Source organism: Dichomitus squalens (genome assembly GCF_000275845.1).
Source record: "Dichomitus squalens LYAD-421 SS1 unplaced genomic scaffold DICSQscaffold_7, whole genome shotgun sequence".
In the NCBI taxonomy this organism is placed as follows: domain Eukaryota; kingdom Fungi; phylum Basidiomycota; class Agaricomycetes; order Polyporales; family Polyporaceae; genus Dichomitus; species Dichomitus squalens.
In genome coordinates this window covers 316,499-338,171 of record NW_006766889.1, presented here as the reverse complement: position 1 = coordinate 338,171, position 21,673 = coordinate 316,499, and the positions used below count along the sequence as shown (strand labels likewise).

The following is a 21,673-nucleotide window of genomic DNA, read 5'->3' as shown; positions in this document are numbered from 1 at the left end:
ACTGAGTGCGCCCAATTTTCGTCATCTTCACTTTATGTTACTCTTCGAGACTCTAGCGCGCGTTTGAACTTTTAGTCGCACTCCAGGCCCTACGCGTTTCAGCCGCTTGATACGCTGGTCATCATCAACCTCACACAGCTGTTCAATGCACGCTCTGATGCGCTTGCGACATATAACATCAAAGACCACAGTATCAACGTGTATAATCGCGACAACAGGTATCCATATCGGCCCCGAGTACAATACTACAGCCCAATCCCTGCTCCGAACCTTCGCTCTAACTGCAATCAGTATGTACATGCGAATACAGCCTGAATGGTGTGGCACCCGGCGAATTGGCTCCTTGGGCTATTGGGAACAGGTGATTTCGGTCAACCTCGGTATGATCGTAGTACAGTCAACGACTGACCCCGTCTATACCCTCATACTTGGGGAGCTCCGGGTCCTCCCAGTCTTCTCAGAGCGTCCACGTGTGCCAAGAGATGCCCTATAGCTCGACTACGACATCCAAAATCTCGTAGCGGAGAAGCGTTGCGAAACCCCAGCACCGACTCCGTTGGCGTAAATGGAGATACGACAAAGGACAACATTTACTAGTCCTCTGGAGTGAGCTTTCGCCACTGCGATGCCATCCCGAACGTTCAGTGAAGTCTGGCATACGCTACCTATACCATTGAAGGTGTACTAGTATACTACTTCAAAAGATTCAGTAGTGTTCACATAACAGTAGTTCTCCTCAATTTGTGAGAGGTGTAGATGAAAGATACGGCGACAGATGAACGTCCTCAGCTGTTGTTGTGGCGGTGCGTCGAGGACTTGGGGCCTTCGACGCTTGTCGCCATCGTAGCCTATGTGAACGCGTCGGACGTCTCCGAATACTAACTGTACTTGTGGCGCGATCACCTACAACTTGGAGTAGTCCCTGTCTCATCAATGGCGGTGAACATGGCCTCCGATGGTCTCATCGACGTGTGCGTAGTAGGTTTTGGCGGTAAGATCAGTGACCAGCTGTGTATCCGCAGCACTTCCAACTGAACTTACTTGACGAAATTTCCAGCCATTGGTGCGTTGTACGCTTTTGCCCTCGACAAGACAAGCAAGGTACGCATAACTGCGGTGTGCAGGTTCGTATTTGGCAGAGCACTCCGCCGCCTAGTGTGTAATAGTGATGCTAAATCCATCAGATCGAACTACGATGCCCTACAAGGTAGCCAAGGCTGTCCCCGCTGGTGCTCGCGGACTGTATAGCTAAAGACGGCGATTCACAGAGCATGGGCTAGATTTCGAGTCTGACAGATTCGGGAACTACACCGCATGGAAGCCATATCGCGGTAAGTAGCATAGGATCGATCTTCACCAGTCTGTAGGTTGCTCCTTTTGAAGTTCTCTGATATGTTACTTCCTTCTAGTCGTACAGACGGTCGAAGAAGCCGCAGACCGCACATACGCGTACATCATCTGCGCCTTCAAATGCGTCCCAGAGGTCTGCACGACCCCAGCGCTGCTCGCCCCACTGATCTCCAAGCTCGCCGCTTCCCCTCCAGCTGATGCTACTGCTCCCAGCGGCGATCGCACCACAAACACGACCTTCGTCCTGCTCCAGAACGGCATCGGGATCGAAGACGCCCTTCTCGACGTCTTGGGTGTGATCAGCGCTCCAACGACAGTCATCTCCGGCTGCTGCTGGGTCGACACGACTGCCACTAAGGGAGGCCGGAGGATCGTCCAGCACGGGAATGAAAGGCTCGTTCTGGGCTATCACCGCCCCACATCCCACACTGCCGTGCACTTCAGCGAGGAGACGGCCAAAAGGTCGCTTGACGAACTCGTAGCGTTGCTCCGTACCGGGGGCTCCGTCGTCGAAGCAGCTCCAGACGCCGACGTCGCGCGATGGCGGAAGGTACTCTGGTGAGGGTTCTCATATTAGACTCCAGCTGACCGGGAGAGGTCTTGGCGTTGATCATGCATGCACGCGCAGGCGTGTCGCTGACCATCTTGGCGTCACAGGAACGCGTCCTTCTCCACCATCTGCACGCTTGCGCGGACGCATGTAGGCGACGTCCTCGCGCTCGAGTCTTCACGTCAGGTGCTCAAGGACATCATGGCGGAGGTTCTCACCGTCGCACGCGCGTCGCTCACACCCTCGCCGGCGATGGACGAAGAGCTTTCGGATGCAGTGATCGATCGCATCATCGCGAACGAGAACCCGAAGTCGGTGTTCCGCCCATCGATGCTCGTCGACTTGGATTATGGGCGGCCCATGGAGGTCGAAGCGATCGTTGGTGGCGTTCTGCGCCGGGCGAGAGCGAAGGGTGTGCCGACGCCGAAGTTGGATCTCATCTATGCCGCGCTTTCAGTCATCCAGAGCAACTTGATCAAAGCGAAAGCTTGATGTGGGTGAACGTGTGCGGGGCCGAGATACGTCGGTCAAAACTGAGGGCAGAAGTGTAGAACAAATGTACATTCACGTCTTCGCAGCGCAACAGAGATGGCATCGTTGAACTATTTGGTATCTTACACGCATCCTTCTCGGTCTAACCCCCGTAATGTGAGCGTCACACTCAAACGTAGCAAAGGATGCTGTAGTCCTGCATTGACAAATTAGTGATCAAGGGATGAGTGGGGTCCGGTGACTACCATACCTTGACTTCTTTCTCGCTGTTGGCATACGGGACGAACGCGGCAGGGAGCTTGGGGCCGCACTTGCCGGGGACGATGGCCTTGTTGTAGACTCCCTTGGCGATGAACAGTGGCGAACCGTCGGCTTCGCGACCACCCTCGACAGGGCGACCGGGTAGCTTGTCGAGCTCGCAGCGACCGTGGAAGTCAACCCAGCGAACGGCACGCTTGTCACCTACGAGGACCTCGAACTTGCCTAGCTGGTATGGGATAAGTCTTAGGATGGAATCGGCCCGAGTATGCATAGGAGTACACTCACATGGTGTTCGCTGTGCGCATACCCAACGACACCGCCCTTCTGGAAGATAGAAGAAGCTTTGCCAATCTCTGGTGAAAGAGATGTGATGAGATAGTGAAGGGCGAGAACTCAGTGGCAGACGACGTGACACGATACTTACGGAGACTGCCCTGATCGCCGAGCATGGATCAGCTCACAGGCTTCGCAGATCTCAAAGCTCCGGCTCACCTCGTGCCAGCCACGGCAGATGTAATGTGGCGTGCCGTGTTCCTCACCGCCGACAATGGCGATGTCAGTGGGGATGTTCTTGCCTTCGACCAAGACCCAAGTCACTGGGCTTGAGACACGTCCCCCGTAGAAGTCGCGTGTACGGATCTCAGCGTCGCGCAGCCAGTTCGAGAGGTCCCACATGTGCTGCTTTTTCTGAATACCGCATAAGACCCAGTCAGTCGGCCGGTGTGCATCACAATACGCTAATTCTCATCTACAGTGCTTACCTCTTCTTCGCTCTTCTTGTGTTCGTTCCACGCGAAGAATCCAGCACCAAGCGCGAGAGCACCGGCGACGAGACCACCACCAACCTGAAAATTGTAAGCAGCACGAACGCAGCTCATGGAATTTGCAAGGTGCTACACACCTCGATCTGGTGCTTGCGTTCGTCGCTAAGAGCGTCCCAGCCGGTCTTGCGCTCTTCCTCGTGAATGATGACCGTTTCATGCTTCTCGTTGCTAGATCCCCCGTCTCGGTTGTAGCTAGGGTTGTAGCCACTTTCCTGACGGTGCTCCTCGTGGTGCTCCTCGTGGTGATAGTCTTCAGGGAGACGGCCCCAGAGCGCAGGGGTGGCCGGAGGTGTCCAGTCGCCCTGTCGCAGAGGAGGCGATGAGCTCAAGACTTTAGCAGAGGAGTAGCGGACCCACCTGCGACGTGTGAGGCTGAATGATCTTGTACTTGTGACCTGACGATTACGATGAGATCATGTCTATGCCGAATGACCCTATGTCGATGGCTACCTTGGTACTCTACCACCGAACCCTCGCCGTAGTATGTTCCGGGCTCCCACTCGTAGGTCATAGTTATTGGGATCTGAGGTCTAAGTGATGGTAAGTTATGGGGATGGTCTGGTTGCAATGCTGGTCGAGCGAGCGAGATATATATATACACCACGGGGATGAGGGTCCCCTAAATTCGGAGACGGCCGCAGCGTGACTGTCGCTCGAGTACTGCCATGGCGGGCGGCGATGATCAGATCAAGCTGAATTGATCATGCACGTGTAGAATGAACAAGCTCGGACGTCAGTGGACCGCAGTCCGCCCCGAAACCTGCTGTCAGGATGAATGGGTGTGGCATTGTGGTGGCGTGATAGAACGAGAGGAACAATGGTCTGGGGAGAAGTAGCACTTCATGTCCGTTTGGCTCCATGGTGGGGTTGCAAGCGAGATCACAGCACCATCATTGCCGTTGCATGGTTCATGCACCAAGAAGGACAGACAGACTTACAGACATGCAGGAAACCCCTTATTCGTGATCTACAACGCTTCTGGATCTCGTGACTCGTCGATCCGTCGGATTTGTATTCTCGACGGGGTTTCTTCACTGCGAGCGAGTGATGGTCCAGGATCTCGATCGCCGTCTCATGCAATAGATGACTATGAATGATCGGACCGACTGCATCCAAAATGTTTGATAGGCATTCTACAAGAGCAAACTTGAATGCGGCGAAGAGGCGAAGGTGCAGAAGTACAGATATCCCTCGGTGCAGGCGCGCATATGTTCGAGCGCCATGACGTTTGCCTACCTCATTTGGCAGGAACAAGTTTTCTGACCCGTTCCTGTCTTCGGCTGTGATTTTTGCCTCCAAGCTTTCTTCCAACGAGTCCTCTCTTGTGCTGCCGTCTGCCCTGATATCTTGCGCTTGTCGCGCCCATGGCAGCCAATATGAACGACGGAAACCTCCACGACCCTTTGCGCATGGACTTGCAGCGGCAGACACAAAAATTGGTCGCACATCTACCTGCTGAGAGTCCATTCGTTACCGCTCTGCAAAATATCTCTTCGCGGCAAGCTTTGCTTGACATAGTATCTCGGCTACTACTCCTACCTCAATATACTATGCTTGTTGCTGGCCTGTTCCGACCGGTGCTTCTTGATCTATGCGCTCGCTGGCTGCATCAGGACGGCGACGAGCTAGAGAAATTTGAAGCTCTCTGTCTACTTCTCGAGATCTACCAAGAGCTGTATCCGTGAGTTCCTTTTTCATTCCCCAAGCATATCCACAGACGAAGGAAGAAAGTAATTGGCTTGGCCACATGTTGTCACCTACGGTGTCGATGTTTGGCAGATCAATTACCTCGTTGATCCTCCTTCTCATTTTCTATCCCTGGGACTCCTGCTGACAATTTGTTCTCATAGTATGCTGCTAGCTATCTTACGCTCCAAAAGGTTCGAGGGAGGACCACTACTCTTTTTCACCGCATCCCAAACCATACCGAGCATCCCTTCACATCCGCTGCACCGCGTGCTGCTCGCCTACTACCGCCTCCTTCAAGCTAATCGTGTCCTCCCTCGTCATCTCGGCTGGTCTCTCACACCACTTTCCCAACTCATTTGGGCACCACATCCGGACAATGGGGTCCGCTTTCTGGCCATCAGATGCTACGCGCTGCAGGCGGGTATGATGGAGGGCGAACGCGTAAAGATGGAGAAGGAGGTACTGGGCGAGGTTTCGGAAATTGATTGTCCCATTGACTTTGACACCAACCTGGACGGGACTGCACGTCGGGTCGACGGATGGATCATGCCGGTGTTGGAGCTGGAGCGGATTGCGCAAGGGAGGGATGCGCTTCTCGAGCCTCAAGACTTCTACAATCACGAAGAAACTGACTCTAGCGAGCCTATTCATCCGGCAGAGCTGAGGTGGGTTGGCTGTCATGCCTGCTCTCTGCGCAATCTCACTGACCTGGGATACCCCCAGTCCATTGACAGCGAACGTCCATGGCGTTCTGATGCTTCGTTCCTCCCCTCCTACGCAATTCATCGCGTCCCTTATCGATACTCCCACAGCTATACGCGCCTTGCGTCACATCGCTCTCCAGTTATCTCTGCGGCTTCCGATCCTCCTCACGTCGGCACCATCTTCTGGAAAGTCGCTTCTCATATTTCACATGGCTCAGTTGCTGTTTCCGGACACTCGCAATCATGTCGTGACTATCCACCTTGCTGACACGTCGTTGGATCCCCGTTCGCTGTTGGGATCGTACGTGTCTTCGCCGACGCGCCCGGGCACGTTCGAGTGGAAGGAGGGTGTGCTCGTTCGTGCCATGCGAGAAGGGAAATGGGTGGTCCTAGAGGACGTGGACCGGGCGACGATGGAGGTTCTCGGCATCATCAAGCCTCTTGTCGAGTCGCTTGGCCCGGATAAGTGGGTGGGTGGTTGTGCACGTCTGGAGGTGCCAAGTCGTGGTACTGTTGAAGCGGAAGATTCGTTCGCGTTATTCGCGACGCGTTCTCTGCAGCCCTCCCGCACCGGCGCGTTCCCCAGCCCTACATTCTTCGGTGCGCACAAGTTCTTCGAAATCGTGGTGGAGTCGCCAACTGCCAGCGACCTTCGGATCATCATCGATACGAAGTTCCCTCGGTTGGCTGGTGCGCCCGCCCAGGGTCTCATCAACCTGTGGGATGGTGTGCGTGCCCTCGGCAGCCAAGCATCCACTCGCGATATTGGCCTTCGCGAGCTCGAGAGATTCTGTATGCGCGTTAGCGGGCTGCTTCCTGCTAGCTATCAACCGATGGACGTCGATGAGGATCCAACTCAACCCACAAGCCTCGCGCGGGTCTTCGCCAACCCCACCGTACGGGAGGACATCTTCCTGGAAGCGCGCGATATCTTCTTCGGGGCTGGTGCAACTACAGCATCTGGTCGCGCGCACCTGGAGGCCATCACACACGTTATCGCAGGTCATCTTGGCCTATCAGACGAGCGTAGGGACTATATTCTTCACAGCCGTGTCCCTGATTTCGACACCGAAAGGGACGTGAACGGGCGCATCACCGCGGTGCGTGCTGGGCGCACGCGCCTCCCCGCACGCTCCGCCAAGATGGAGATTGCGCCACCCGTGACGCGGCCGTTCGCGATGCACAGGCCTGCGGTCTCGCTGATTGCGCGCCTCGCTACGGCCATTTCGCTTGCGGAGCTTGTGCTTCTTACCGGGGAGACGGGTACGGGAAAGACGAGCGTGGTGACGCACCTCGCGTCTCTCCTCCGGCGTCCGCTCATCTCGTTGAACTTGTCGAACCAGACGGAGTCGTCGGATATACTTGGCGGGTTCAAGCCTGTCGACGCGCGTGTGCCTGGCGGGGAGCTGCAGGAGCGCTTCTTGGAAATGTTTGGCGGGACGTTCAGTCGGAAGAAAAACGCGCACTTTGAGGAGTCGGTCCGGAAGGCGGTGCAGGAGCGCAAGTGGAAGCGCGCCGCGGCTCTATGGTTGGAAGCTGTCAAGCTTGCGAAGGACAGGATTAGGAAGAAGCAAGCCGAGGAAGACGCGTATGTGGACTTATCCATGGCGGATATCTACGCTACAGTAACTGACGCCTTATGCAGTAAGGAGCTCGAGGGAGGTGCTCCGCGCAAGCGGAGAAAGGTTGAGGGTTCTGGGCTGAATGTGCCCATGGCGGCTTGGGAGGCGTTCGAGCGCGATGTCCAGACATTTGAGGTGCAACACGTGCAAGGCAAGAGCAAGTTCGCGTTCGCTTTCGTCGAGGGCCCGTTAGTGAGGGCTTTGCGCAACGGTGACTGGTGCGTGCCATCAACGTCCCTCTAGTGTTGAACTTGAATCTAATCTTGTCTCTCATAGGATTCTGCTAGACGAAATCAACTTGGCGACACCTGAGACACTCGAGTCCATCTCGGGGCTGCTTCATGGACCGACGGCGTCAATTACCCTGACGGAGCAAGGCTCGCTGGAACCCGTTCCCCGTCATCCCGACTTTCGCCTTTTTGCATGCATGAATCCCGCCACCGATGTCGGGAAGAAAGATCTCCCACCCAATATCCGTTCTCGCTTCACTGAGATTGACGTCCCTCCTCCCGACGCCGACAAGGAGACTTTGCTCACAATCGTCGCCCAATACATTGGCGCCTCTGCGGTCGGTGACCGTGGTGCGATCATGGATGTCGCGGACTTCTACACGGCTGTAAAGCGACTCTCGGAGGAACGACAGATCGCTGACGGCGCGAATCACAGGCCTCACTTCAGCATGCGTACTCTTGCCCGCGCACTCACATTCGCCGCGGACATGGCGAGCGCGTACTCGTTACGGAGGGCACTCTGGGAAGGCTGTCTAATGGCATTCACTATGGCTCTTGATGGTCCGAGCGCAACAGCTGTGACAGCGCTCGCTCAGAAACATATCCTTGCTGGGGTGAAGAATCCTCGCTCTCTCTTGGCGAAGGAACCACTCCCGCCTGGGGATCCCAGTGCATTCGTCAAGTTTGGTCCTTTCTACCTAGAGCGAGGCCCATTGCCGGAAGACCCCGCAGAAGACTACATCATGACTCCGTCTGTCGAGACTAAGCTCGTCGACCTTGCCCGCATCATTGCAGCTAAGCGCTTCCCCGTGCTCATCGAAGGTCCAACGTCCAGCGGAAAGACCAGTTCAATCGAGTACCTTGCAAAGCGTACCGGACACAGGTTCGTGCGCATCAATAACCACGAGCACACCGATATCCAAGAATACATCGGTACTTACGTGTCCGACCCTGTGACGGGCAAGCTGGTGTTTAAGGAGGGTCTTCTCGTCCGCGCCTTGAGTCAAGGCGATTGGATCGTGCTGGACGAGCTGAACCTCGCACCCACCGACGTCTTGGAGGCTTTGAACCGTCTTCTCGACGACAACCGCGAACTCGTCATACCGGAAACGCAGGAGGTCGTCCGCCCGCATCCGCACTTCATGCTCTTTGCAACGCAGAACCCGCCTGGTCTGTATGCAGGACGGAAGGTGCTTTCTCGTGCCTTCCGCAACCGATTCCTTGAGGTCCATTTCGAGGATGTGCCCCAGGCGGAGTTGGAGACGATCTTGTGCCAGCGGTGTCGCATCGCGCCTTCGTATGGGCAGCGCATCGTGAGCGTATTCCGCGAGCTGCAGAAGCGCCGGCAGGCCAGTCGCGTCTTCGAGAGCAAGCAAGGGTTCGCCACTCTTCGTGACCTCTTCCGATGGGCTGGTCGGGATGCGATGAGCTACGAAGAGCTCGCTGCCAACGGATACATGCTTCTTGCAGAACGTGCTCGTCGAGACGATGACAAGGCTGTCGTCAAAGAGATTATCGAGTCCATCATGAAGGTCCGCATCGATGAGTCGAGTCTCTATGACCTCCAGAATCCGAAATTCGACCCTGCGGAGTTCCTTGGATGTACCATCCCCTCGTCATCGCAGGTTGTGTGGACGTCAGCGATGCAACGTCTCTTCGTCCTCACGGCCCGTGCTCTCCGATTCAACGAACCTGTACTACTCGTTGGAGAGACGGGGTGTGGGAAGACATCGGTCTGTCAACTCTACGCGGAGGTTACGAGTCGCACTCTTCGGTCGGTCAATTGTCACCAAAACACAGAGACGGCGGATCTCATCGGCGGTCTCCGACCTATCCGCAACAAAGCGGTTATTGAGGCTGAGACTTTGAAGGAGGTTTCTGCCGCCATATCGCAGCTCGGCATTCTGAATGTGACTGGAGATGTGGATTCTTTGACATTCTCTATCGACAGTCTCCTAAAGTCTAAAGCTGTACCCCCTGAGCAAGTCGCCGCGCTGCAAAATCTTCGATCTCGCTTGCAGAGGCTGTCTGCTCTCTTCGAGTGGCGCGACGGGCCTCTCATCGAGGCAATGCGCAACGGCGACGTGTTTCTGTTGGACGAGATCTCTCTAGCGGATGATTCCGTACTCGAGCGGTTGAACAGCGTCCTCGAGACCGGTCGTACTATAGTGCTCGCTGAACGCGGCGGAAACGATTCTGACATACCCGTCATCAAAGCCGCTTCCGACTTCAAGCTCGTCGCGACGATGAATCCCGGTGGCGACTACGGCAAGAAGGAGCTTTCCGCTGCACTGCGCAACCGCTTCACGGAAATATGGGTTCCCCCGATCACCGATCGTCGCGACTTGGAATGTATCGTCCAGGCTCTTTGGAGGCACAACGCCTTGCGCGAGTTGACTCAGCCACTCTTGGACTTCATTGATTGGCTCTGTACGACCATCGGCGATCGATCTTCTGCGAATCTCCGAGACATCTTGGTCAGTGCAGTCTAGTCTTTTTTATACGATCGCTTATTGTTAGTTGCACAGGCATGGATTAATTTCTCTAACTCGGCGCTGAGCGACGACTCTACGGGTCAAATGACTCCGAATGTGATTTTCGTAAGTGGCATCGCCTACAATTTATGTCGATGCTAATAGCATGTTAGCATCATGCAGCGGAGATGACGTTCTTGGATGGTCTGGGCTCCATGCCTCAACTATCAGCGTACTCGAAAGAAGCATTAGATCGCCTCAAGTCGGACGTTGCCGCGAAACTACAAGAGCTCGTTCCTGTAACCACCGTCGTTCAAGAGAGTCAGACGCTCGAGTACTTCCCGTCAAAAGTTCGATTCAGCCTATATTCCATTCCGAGAGGTCCACTACAGCCGTTGGCCCAGAACTTTAGACTCGAAGCGCCGACTACTCGCAATAACGTCATGCGTGTTGTTAGAGCCTGTCAACTCCCGAAACCCATCATGCTGGAGGGAAGTCCTGGGGTTGGCAAGACCAGCCTTGTTGCTGCTCTTGCAAACATCTGTGGTCATCACTTATGCCGTATCAACCTTTCCGATCAAACGGACCTTGTCGATCTCTTTGGGTCTGACCTCCCAGTCGAAGGTGGCCAGGCTGGACAATTTGCATGGAAAGATGCCGAATTCCTTCAAGCGCTGCAGGAAGGTCATTGGGTTCTACTCGACGAGATGAACCTTGCTCCTCAGTCCGTACTAGAGGGCCTTAACGCAGTCCTCGATCACCGAGGGACTGTCTACATCCCAGAACTAGGACGTTCATTCCTCCGTCATCCCTCCTTCCGCATCTTCGCTGCGCAGAACCCTCTCCATCAAGGGGGCGGTCGAAAGGGGCTCCCGAAGTCCTTCTTGAACCGGTTCACGAAGGTTTACGTGCAAGAGATGTCTTCGAACGATCTTCTACTCATCTGTCGCAACATATTCCCCAAGTATCCCCCCGACCTGCTTCAGAAGATGATTGCCTACATGGCGGTCCTCAACGAAGAGACCATGGTCAAGAGGTCGTTCGCCAGGGAGGGAGCACCATGGGAATTCAACCTACGCGATGTCATCCGATGGGCAACTCTTCTTCAAAGCAACAACCCGCCTGACCATCCATCTCACTGCCTTTCTGCCGTCATCTTACAGCGATTTCGAACCACCGAAGACCGCGCTCGAGCCCAGCAGCTTTTCGCAGAGATCTTCAATAACGGAACTCAGGCTAGCCAACCACCAGCGTTCATATCGTCTTCTCACCTCCAGGTCGGCCACTATGTCGGCGCGCGTGGGGGTCATCTCTCCAGCGCTAGAGGAGGCCATATCCTCCAGGCTACGCTCGCGGCTCTAGAGTCTCTAGGCATGTGTGTCGCTCATGGCTGGCTGGCTATCTTGGCGGGTCCGCGGAATAGTGGTAAGACGACGTTAGTCAGGACGATGGCTCACCTACTGGGTAAGAGTCTCAGTGAAGTATCCGTCAACAATGCGACAGACGCATCAGACATTCTGGGTAGCTTTGAAGAAACTGACTTGGGATACCATGTGATGGATCTCGTTCATGAGGTTCTAGACTTGCTTGACGAGCTTTCGTACCTACCCCATGGTTCGAAGCTTCATGCTGCTACTGATTATGTCGCAATGCTACGAGGCCTTACTAGGACAGCAAGCTCTACCGCTATGCCTCATATTGCGGAAACCCTCACTCAAGTCTTGGACGCCTTGAACAACCTGCCCGAACCATACCACACCCGATTATCTCAGGTGCGAGTTCAACTTCAGCGACTATCAGCTCGGCGATTGCAGGCTGTATCTCTGGAATGGGTCGACGGCCCGCTTGTCCGTGCACTCAAGGAAGGACGCTGGCTACTACTGGACGGCGCTAACCTCTGCAACCCTTCGGTTCTCGATCGCCTCAACTCCCTCTGCGAAATTGAAGGTTCCCTGGTGCTTAACGAACGCGGCGCTGTGAACGGTGAAACTCAAGTTCTTCGTCCGCATCCCGACTTCCGCCTCTTCATGTGCGCCGACGGTCAATACGGCGAGCTATCTAGGGCGATGCGGAATCGGGGTGTCGAAATCGCTCTTACTGATACGTTGGTCGAGGAAGACTGGGTTCGTGTATTAGACCACATCCGCTGCTCTCCGTCGGAGACGTACTTGGGGTTGGATACTCGCCAATCGGTCGGACGACAATCACTCCTTCGACGTGGGCTCACAGACGCACACCCTTCCGAACAAAGAGTCACAACACCATCGGCTAGCCGGCTTACAGGCGAAGATTCGTCAAGTGCTTACGTCTCCAGTCTGGTACCGACGCTTGTCCCCTCTGTGAAATCATTGTCTTCTCCTCGTGCGGCTTGGTACTTCGTGGCATCGATCGCAGCCCCAAACGCTCTTCCATTATTCTCCCGCTTCCTATCCTGCGACGCATCCCCTTCTACCACGCTCCTATCCTTCCTTCGGGCATCGATGGGGGTAGTGAAATGTAGTCACATATACCGTACTACCATTCTAATGCGGAAGAATATCAGTCAATCGTTGGACATCCCGCCTGATGCACTTCTCGCGCAGGTGAGTGGCGTAAATTCAGGTAAGTGGATGGCGACGCTCATAATCTTGCAAGCCGCTATACGCCACTCCTCAACGAGCAAGTGTACTGTCGGACACAACTGAGAACGATCAACCTGACTCGCTGTTACTCCGGCACTTGCGTCTGCTGATCGGTGCAACTATTGATTACGGAGAGCCCCTCGAAGATGAGACGGGACAACAGAACGAGTACTCCAGCGAACGCGCTCGTGTTCAGGGTCGTGCTGCAGCAAGCGCCAAGCTACTCGTGGAGTCGATCAGAAATGCTGCGATAGAGTTCCTGAACGTGACCGACTTCAGTGGCGCTTGCGACGATGTACGTTCACAGAGTTAACAAACATCTATCTGAAGGTCTAACAATCTTTAGGATATCGACCGACTATCCGAGCTTGTGGCTTATGGTCGTTTCTTGCGCCACGCAGTGCAGTTCCCAGAAACCTTCGACTTCTCCCTTGCCTTCGCAATCGTTGAGTGGATTCGGAAGGCTTTGCAACATTCACAAGGTCGATCGCAGGGTGTATCTGAAGTCGCTCAACGCATCAACGCGTTGGAAGGCATCGTTTCCTTGACGTCCGGCAGCTGCTTGGTAGAGATATGGCGCACACTTTCCTCCGGCATTCCTCCAGACGCCGACGGCAGTATGACGAGGCACCTGGATGATGCTGATCGCCGTCTCCACCGATTTTCCAATGACATCAGTGTGTGCTCTAGACGTACTGGCCGGGTTGGCGCTGACTCGTGTTCGTACAGACTTGCGAAGACAGACACTCGAGCTTATGTCTTTGTGGACCCTGCCGAAAGCCGCGTCTGAAGAACAGAAACGCTCGCTTGCGCAGTTGACGTCGCAGCTGGAGAGGGTAAGCACCTTGTGTATCCATGGTGTAGTTTCCTTGCTCACGGTAGCCATAGCGTTTTGTCGAGGTTGAGACGGCGGAATCGGGCGTCGGCCAACGCGTCGGATTTTGCTATTCCATAGCACAACTTCGCGCGTTACAGACGGTGCTTGCGAAAGCGTCAGAAGCGCAGCATGTAAGTGGTTTGTTACTCCACTTCCACCAAGATGCTCATGCAGGCCCTACTCATGGCAGGTCTTGCGGGACCTCATCGACTACGGCAGTTCCGATGGTCACATCAGTTTGACCAGCCTGGTTCCATACGTCCAACTGTCATGGGCCATTGATGCGCGAGAAGGAAATGAGGGTATGGTATTCGATTCTGTTTTCCCTCTGCGGATAGCCACTGAAACTCTCGCAGCAATGCTGCAAGTATTGGTGAAGTCGCAAACGCAGTGGTTTTCACAGCTCTGGGAGGCGGCGCCTGTCGCTGGGGTGAGCGATCCGACCATAATCCTTGTTGCGTGATCCTGACATTGTCAACAGATGGCTAGTCCCTCAGCTCTGTGTCATCCTGTCGAGCTATGCAGCACAATTCTGATTTGGTGAGTATGCGTGCGCTTCGGTACACTCTCGCCACTAATATCAGTACTAGCGATAAATCGTTGAGGCCCATGGATAGCTTGCCGGAGTACGAGTGTGCTTTGAAGCGGCAGCTGGCATTCCTGTCAGGATCGCTTGTTGCTCATGATGGCCTGTGGGCACAGCTTCTCAGTTTGCTGGGGGGAACTGCACTTAAGGTACAATCTCTCTCATGTGTTACTTATGTTCACGGCTTACTCACCTTTGTTGTAGGTGGCATCTTGCCTGGCGTCCCATCCTCCCTCGTCTTCAACACTCGCAGGCTCTTCTTCCCTCGCGGACGTTCTGTCGACTTTGGACAGCGTACCGAACCTGGCCTTCGTGGACGCTTATCAAGTTCATTTGCGCCCATACCTAACGACGCTCTTGGAGGATGGTGCCATGCCCTCGTGGGCCGCGTTAGGCAGGTGTTGGATCGCGCTTTCCAGGCTGCTTCTCCATATCTACGTGCCTAGCATCCCTCTCGACCCTGCTGCGATACAACAATGTTCGCGGAAGTTCCGGTCTGAGCAACGATCGCTCCTCCTAGAGGAGCTTGCTCTCCACCGCGACTACGAGCGGCGCACCTTCGGTCGGCGGACCAACCTAGCCATCACGTACCTCTCCCAAGTAGTCGAGGGTCTGCAAAGTCACGCTGCGGACAGTGTTGAAGAGAACCCCCGGCGTTCGGACCTCGCACGGCTCCACGCATACTGGACAGAGGTTTCTCAGTTCCTGGAGCAAGTCATCATCGCCCCGAAGATCGATGCCATCGTCGAGGCTTTGGGAAGGCAGGAACAGTCGGCTTCGATGCGCGAACAGGTCATTGAGGAGTCCACAGCCGCGTTCTCCCAGCGACTTGACAGGGTATACAGCGACTACACGGATATCAGTGCTCCAATCCAGTTTGCTCTCCACCAGCTGAGATTCGGTCTTCGACTCCTCGCCGACGCAAGCACCACCGCTCTAGCCAGCCAAGAGAGCATGGTGGCGGAGGCACTCGTTTCTTTTCCATCATTTTGTGGATCACAAGCCATTCACGAGGATACGACGCAGCAAACGAACAGCACGACTCTGTCTCTTGTCTTGTGGAAGCTGTCGACAGCTGCCTCTGAGATTGCTTCGGGCACCGAGGTGGAGTCCTACATGCCACTCGTGGAGAGCGTATACGAGCAATCGCTTGGTCTCTGGCTGGTCGACAAAGCTAGGAAGGAAGAGGCGGAGCGCGAAGCTCAATCTCTATACCGTCACAAGACTGAAGTCAATGATCCTGCAACAGAAGCCGAGCAAGAGGAGCAAGAGTTCCTGTCGCTCTTTCCGGAGTACGAGGACTTGCTGGAGACAGCGCCGTCTTCGACGACCGCGCAAGTCCGGAAGCTGGCCGATCTCATCGATCCGCTTAACGTCAAGAGGCTCGCCACTCTCCATCAACTTCTCTTCGGCTCTGTCCATTTCTCTCCACAGGCGGCGTCCGCGATCGACTCCAAGGAACTCCGAGCGACGCTTGTGCATGACATTCTCACCGACAAGGCGGCCTCCCTCCCAGAGACCTTGGACCGCTGCAGTCGCCCGTACCAGATCTCCATTCTGCTCGATCGTCTCGCCGTCCTGCGCGATGCGGCACGTGCGGAGCCCAGACCCTACAACTTCTATACCGATCCTAGTGTCCCTGAACTTCGAAAGTCCTCCGATGTCCTGCAGCGCATGTCGATCAGGCTGGCGGCCCTCATTCAGGAATGGCCAGATCAGATGGTCTTGCAACATCTCAAGACTCGCTGCGATGCCATCCTAACCCTCGATATATTCAGTCCAGTCGCGAAGATTTTGTCAGCGATTGAGCAGCTTCTCCTACAGATGGAAGATTGGGAGATGTACGCCAACAGAGAGAACACGCTCAAGACCTACCAACACGAGCTGGTCTCCTTGGTCGTTTCCTGGCGTCGCTTGGAGCTGTCTTCATGGCAGGGCTTACTCCGCACCCAGGCCCAGGAGTTCGCAGATGGGGCCTCGGATTGGTGGTTCCGGCTATACGAAGCAACAATTCGTGGTGTCGAGGCTGCATCGCAGGAGGAAGCAGATGGGGACGTGGGAGCATTGGCAAGATATCTCGAAGGGCTCGTGCCGCTCCTCGACTCATACATGATGTCCAGTCCTTTGGGACAGTACATTGCGCGTCTCAACCTCCTGCAAGCCTTCGAGTGTTACTGCCTTCGCCTCAGTCGTAGTCGAGCTGGGACGCGTTCAACCGGTTCGCGCCGTGCTCACCGCATACTCCACTTCACTCGGAAGTACTATTCGCAATTCGTCCCTCGTGTGAACACATCGCTCTCGTCGCAGCAGCAAGAGCTGGAGAAAGAGATCCGGAACTTCATCAAGCTCGCGAGCTGGAAGGACATCAACGTGCATGCTCTCAAGCAAAGCGCTCAGAGGACCCACCGCCAATTATACAAGTGCGTCCGGAAGTTCAGAGAGATCCTACGCCAGCCCATCACCGCGCACCTCGTTCCCGGGGTCGCTGGCTCCGACGAGGCGACTTCGACACCTGTGCTCCCTACACTTCGTCTCGATTCCGACTACTCTGCACTTCCCAACTTCCACAGTAATGCTCTCCGATCCGACCATCTCGTCAATCTCGACCGTACATTCCGGAATTTCCAGTCCATGCTTCGAGTGCGGCTCGGCGCTCTCATTGGATCTCTGTCGTCTGCCGACGTCGACGACCTCTCTGCGGAGATTATCGCAACACTCCAGAGCCTCGCGTCTTCCGCCCCTCCTCCCAACGCGACGAAGGAACAGAAAGATAAGTTCCACAAGTCGCTTCTCGTCCGCAAGCGCAAGGCGTGGAGCGACCTCCTCAAGGAGCTCCGTCGCATCGGTCTCGCCATGAACATCAAGCCTGAGGTCCTTGAGCAGCAGAGCAACCCCCGCTGGCTAAGAGAGCAGCCCGTCGTGGTGAAGCTCGCAGAGGATGTCGGGCCGTTCGACAAGAGCGAGTCGTACTTCCTACGTCTCACAAAATTGCTCCCAGATCTTCGAGCGGCGTTGTCGAATCACCATCCAGACATCGGTACTCGTGATCTGCAGCGCGGTTCAGGCTTGGTAGAGTCTGCTTTCTCTCTCGCGGTCGAGGCGCGAGCAAGGTACGCCGGTTCCTCCTGCAAAATTCTGACTTGCGCTGACATCTCGCTAGTCTCGTCGAGGCCATCCATCAATATCAGCAATTGCATGAGGTCACTTTGCGCCTCCAAACAGTCTCTCGCAACTCTCGCGTCGTTGCTTCCGATCCTGAGCTAGGCCCTCGCGTTGTTGGCATCAAAGAGGACCTCGGGAGGCTTGTCAATGCTTTGGAGGAAACGTCGGCAATTTGGAGGAAGTATCTCCAGCAGCTGCCGGAGACCGAGGCGCTTCCCGCCGCTTTGGACGAGCTGCAATCTGCACTGGCTTCGTCGCAGGAAATGTTCCGTCGTATGACTGATGTGACGAGCAACGCCAAGTTACTCATTGCTCCCATTCTCCTGGAAGGTGAGCTGTTCTGATTCTATCGCGCCGAACTGGACTGACTGGATGGTTGTCTATCTGTAGATGAAGCTGCGACTGTGCAACAGGCTTTAGAGCACGTCCAGACGGTCATCCAGCTTCTGATGAGATGGACGGATGGTCCCAACGCCGTCGCGCACTTTGTCCGACCTCTCCTCCAGTGGCTTCAGAATAGGGAGTCCTTCGCGTTCGTTCAGTGGACGCACCCCAACACCAACAGCCCCTCGGACTCGACTGCGCAGCTCATCGATCGCCTCCTGCTCTCAGTTCAAGGGATCCTCGCACTTCCTCCACCGCCGACCGCGGAGCCAGACGCCTCCGAGACTCCTGACCGCTTCGTCCGCGAGCACACCCGCATCATTGGGCAGATTACGCGCTGGCTCAAGCTGGACGAGGTTTCATCCTTGCTCAGCTCCGTCGCGAGCGAAGCCACGCATGCGCCACAAGACGAGCTCGAGAAACGCCTCGCGCGGGTCCTCCCTTTCCTCGACTCGTACCTCGAGCTCGCGCGCGCACAGCTGACGAACCACTGCGCGTGGACCAAGGCGCTCTTCAAGCTCGACTACGTCGTCTGCTCCGTCATGCATTCTGTCGCCAAAGACGGCTTCTGCAAGCCCCCCGAGGTGGCTGAGGCTGAGGCGGGCCGCGAGGGGGCCATGGAGGACGCGGGGGGCATGGGCATGGGCGAGGGCACGGGGAACGAGAACGTCAGCAAGGAAATCGAAGACGAGAGTCAGGTCGAGGGCCTGCAAGGCGAGGCGGGCGAGGACGATGATGTGGAGCGCGCGGAGGAAGGGAACGCGCTGGAGATGAGCGAGGACTTCGGCGGGAAGATGCAGGACGTACCGGAGAAGGAGGGTGAGGAGGAGGGGGAGGAGGAAGATGAGGAGGAAGGCGAGGAGCCGGAGGAGCAGGTGGGCGATCTGGACGCCACCGACCCGTCGGCGGTGGATGAGAAGCTATGGGGAGACGAGGCCGGGCCAGAGGATGACAAGAAGGACCAGGGCAAGTCGGAACAGGACCACTCGGCGAAGCAGCAGGAGAAGGAGTCAGAGATGGTCGCGAAGGAGGAGATTCAGGGCAAGGGGAAGGGAAAGGAGAAGCCGAGTGACAAAGGACAGGAACAGGCGGCCCAGGAAGAAGGGGGAGAGCGCGAGGACGAAGGGAAGGAACCTGTTCCTGAGGACGCGGAGGCTGAAGATGAGACTATGGACGATGGAGAACAGGATCAACAGGGTGGCGCGCCGCTAGACGACTTCATCCAAGAAGCAGAGACCCTAGACCTGCCGGACGACATGGACTTCGGTCAGGAGGAGCGGAAGGACTCTCCGTTGGACGACGACATCGAAATGGATGAGGAAGGAGACGAGGCGGCAGAGGAACGACCAGGGGAAGGCGATCAGAAGGATGCCGAAGAGGAAGAGATGGATGTTGAAGGCGAGAACCCACAAGCCATGCCAGACGATGCCACTCAACCCGAGGGTGCAACGGAGGATATAGTCGATGCCACCGCTCAGCCCGATCTTCATGCGGGCACTGGACAGGACAGTGGCGAGGCTGGTGACCAGGCTATGCCCGGGGCCCACCAAGGCGAGGGCGACCGAGGACCTTCGTCTTCCGGAGAAGCTGGAGGGCCCGAGGAACCTGCTGAGAAGGAGGAAGGCACACAAGAGGGCGCGTCTCAAGACGAGCGTGCACAAGAGCAGTATGTACCTTTCGACGGTTTCGATTTGAAAGTACATACTGATGACTCCGGGTTCACAGGTCTGCCGAACCTTCTCAACGTGCCGAAGAGTCCGCTCAAGAAGGACAGGAAGGTACAGGTTCTGCTCGCGCCCAACAAGGCGCCGCTCCATCTCAAGCGAGGACACAGCCCATGCAGAGCAACCCGCTTCGGAGCCTAGGAGATGCTCTCCGCGAGATCAGCCAACGCATCGACGAGATCCTGGAGAGCTCTGGAACGCAAAGCCGTCCAGAACAGCAGATGGACAGCTCTAGCCCATCACAGCTCGAGTATCTTCGTCCTACAGAGGACAAGGGCGCGGATGAGATGCAGGCCCTTGGGCCCGCACAGCATGAGGACGTCGCGAAGCTCAACGAGCTCAAGTACCTCGACGAGGATATGGAGGCGAAGGATACTGTCCCTCCTGTTGAAGAGCCTTCTGACGTTGACCCGGAACAAGTATCTCGCCCGCCGACATCAGCGCTTCATTCTGAGCCTACTTCGCAAAAGCTTGGAGAGGATGTCAAGAGTGCGCTCACGCAGACCGAGATTCGGTCTCAGCAGACTGGTCCCTCCGTAGGTGACCTCGCCGGCCCTCCTCCATCCGATCGACCCGTACCTTCCGAGGAAGCGGCGGAAGGCTCGCAAGAAGCAGTCGAGCTCGCCCTCCGCCAATGGCAGGCATCTGGCCAGCCCGAGCGCGGTGCCGAGGACATGTGGCGCAAGTACGAGTCGCTCACACACGACCTCTCCTACGCGCTCTGCGAGCAGCTCCGCTTGATCCTAGAACCAACGATGGCGACGCGCCTCAAGGGCGACTACCGCACGGGGAAGCGCCTGAATATGAAGAAGATCATCCCCTACATTGCTAGTGAATTCACGAAGGACAAGATCTGGCTGAGGCGGACGCGCCCGAGCCAGCGCGAGTACCAGGTACTCATCGCGCTCGATGACTCCCGGTCCATGGCGGAGTCGCATTCGGTGCATCTGGCGTTCCAGACGCTTGCACTCGTCTCGAAAGCTCTAGGCAAGCTGGAAGTCGGTGACGTCGCGATCGCGAAGTTCGGCGAGACTGTCGATGTGCTGCATGGGTTCGACGGAGGACCTTTCACAGACCAGGCCGGGACGAAGGTCATGAGCGCCTTCCGCTTCGACCAGAGGGCGACCCAGGTACTCTCGCTCGTCCAGACGAGTTTGCGATTGCTCGAACAAGCCCGGGAAAGACGCGCGATCAGCTCGTCGTCTGCAAGCGACCTGTGGCAGCTTGAGATCATCATCTCCGACGGCATATGCCAGGACCACGAGCGGCTTCGGACGGTGCTGAGGCGCGCGGAGGAGCAGCGCGTTATGTTCGTTTTCATCATCCTCGACTCTCTTCACTCCAAGAGCGTGGCCTCTCAGGCTGGCATGTCGGGGAAGAACGAAAACTCGATTCTGTCGATGAACCAGGTGGCCTACAACATGGTGGACGGGCGGATGGACCTGAAGGTGGAACGCTACTTGGACACATTCCCGTTCGAGTACTATGTTGTGCTCAGGGACGTGGAAGCATTGCCGGACGTGCTTTCTGGAACGTTGAAGCAGTTCTTTGAGCGGGTCGCAGAGGCGTGATCGTGCCGTTTAGGGAAAAGTACAGTAGTCGACTCGGCGTAGTGCGATAGCATCTGTTGTGTACCAATATAAAATCTTGATTCCTACAACCCCGCCAAATGATTGCACGCAGCTTGAATGTCGCTGACGGATGGCGAATGGCAAGGTATATAAACAGGTCGGAACGAGCGCCAGTAAATATGAGTACCATCTGGGTTGTTGGACTATCTTGGCAGCCCTTCTAAGGGTGTCGATCCTCGGGCCACTGAATCTCCCAGTCTGCCCAAGGGATCGGCGTCCATAAAGGCAGTGCCAGCTGGTGATCCTAACGATTGAAACTTGATTGTTTGTGAGTGAGGGACCGAACTCACGCGCATTTCTTGCTCAAGTAGTTTGCCGATTAACTCCTGCTATCCTGTACTCTTTTTCTATAGTATGTAAACCGTACTGCATTATTTTCTGGCTTCGGTGAGCAACGATTTTCCTCATTCGGATAGCGTCGCTTTGGCTCCTGAGTGCCTGCCGTCCCAGGCTCTAGTCATACGTATCAGCAACATCGCTTACGGGGCACTG

The 21,673-nt window shown here is 56.0% G+C and overlaps 3 protein-coding genes across 3 annotated transcripts; 2 read left to right on the top strand and 1 right to left on the bottom strand.

The window, feature by feature from the left end:
- Positions 1–933: 933 nt before the first annotated feature.
- DICSQDRAFT_179253 (uncharacterized protein) lies at positions 934–2,474 on the top strand (the record flags this gene model as incomplete). Its single annotated transcript, XM_007363736.1, has 6 exons — positions 934–991; positions 1,058–1,124; positions 1,185–1,207; positions 1,269–1,331; positions 1,410–1,908; positions 2,008–2,474. The coding sequence occupies 6 exons, from the start codon at positions 934–936 to the stop codon at positions 2,390–2,392; spliced, it is 1,095 nt and encodes a 364-aa protein (XP_007363798.1). The 3' UTR covers positions 2,393–2,474.
- Positions 2,475–2,561: 87 nt separating this feature from the next.
- On the bottom strand, positions 2,562–3,988 carry DICSQDRAFT_145504 (uncharacterized protein; the record flags this gene model as incomplete). The annotated part of the gene is made up of 8 exons (XM_007363735.1): positions 2,562–2,588; positions 2,643–2,879; positions 2,939–3,004; positions 3,146–3,340; positions 3,415–3,498; positions 3,555–3,779; positions 3,835–3,872; positions 3,928–3,988. The coding sequence occupies 8 exons, from the start codon at positions 3,986–3,988 to the stop codon at positions 2,562–2,564; spliced, it is 933 nt and encodes a 310-aa protein (XP_007363797.1).
- An 865-nt stretch (positions 3,989–4,853) lies between these two features.
- DICSQDRAFT_102363 (midasin) lies at positions 4,854–21,121 on the top strand (the record flags this gene model as incomplete). Its single annotated transcript, XM_007363734.1, has 19 exons — positions 4,854–5,158; positions 5,328–5,831; positions 5,890–7,458; positions 7,516–7,710; positions 7,769–10,199; positions 10,251–10,322; positions 10,370–12,778; positions 12,831–13,112; positions 13,164–13,494; positions 13,547–13,653; positions 13,706–13,825; positions 13,885–13,996; positions 14,051–14,124; positions 14,176–14,234; positions 14,285–14,429; positions 14,485–17,390; positions 17,441–17,772; positions 17,833–19,492; positions 19,552–21,121. 19 exons carry the CDS (start codon positions 4,854–4,856, stop codon positions 21,119–21,121), a joined length of 15,183 nt encoding a protein of 5,060 aa, XP_007363796.1.
- Between the last annotated feature and the right edge of the window lie 552 nt (positions 21,122–21,673).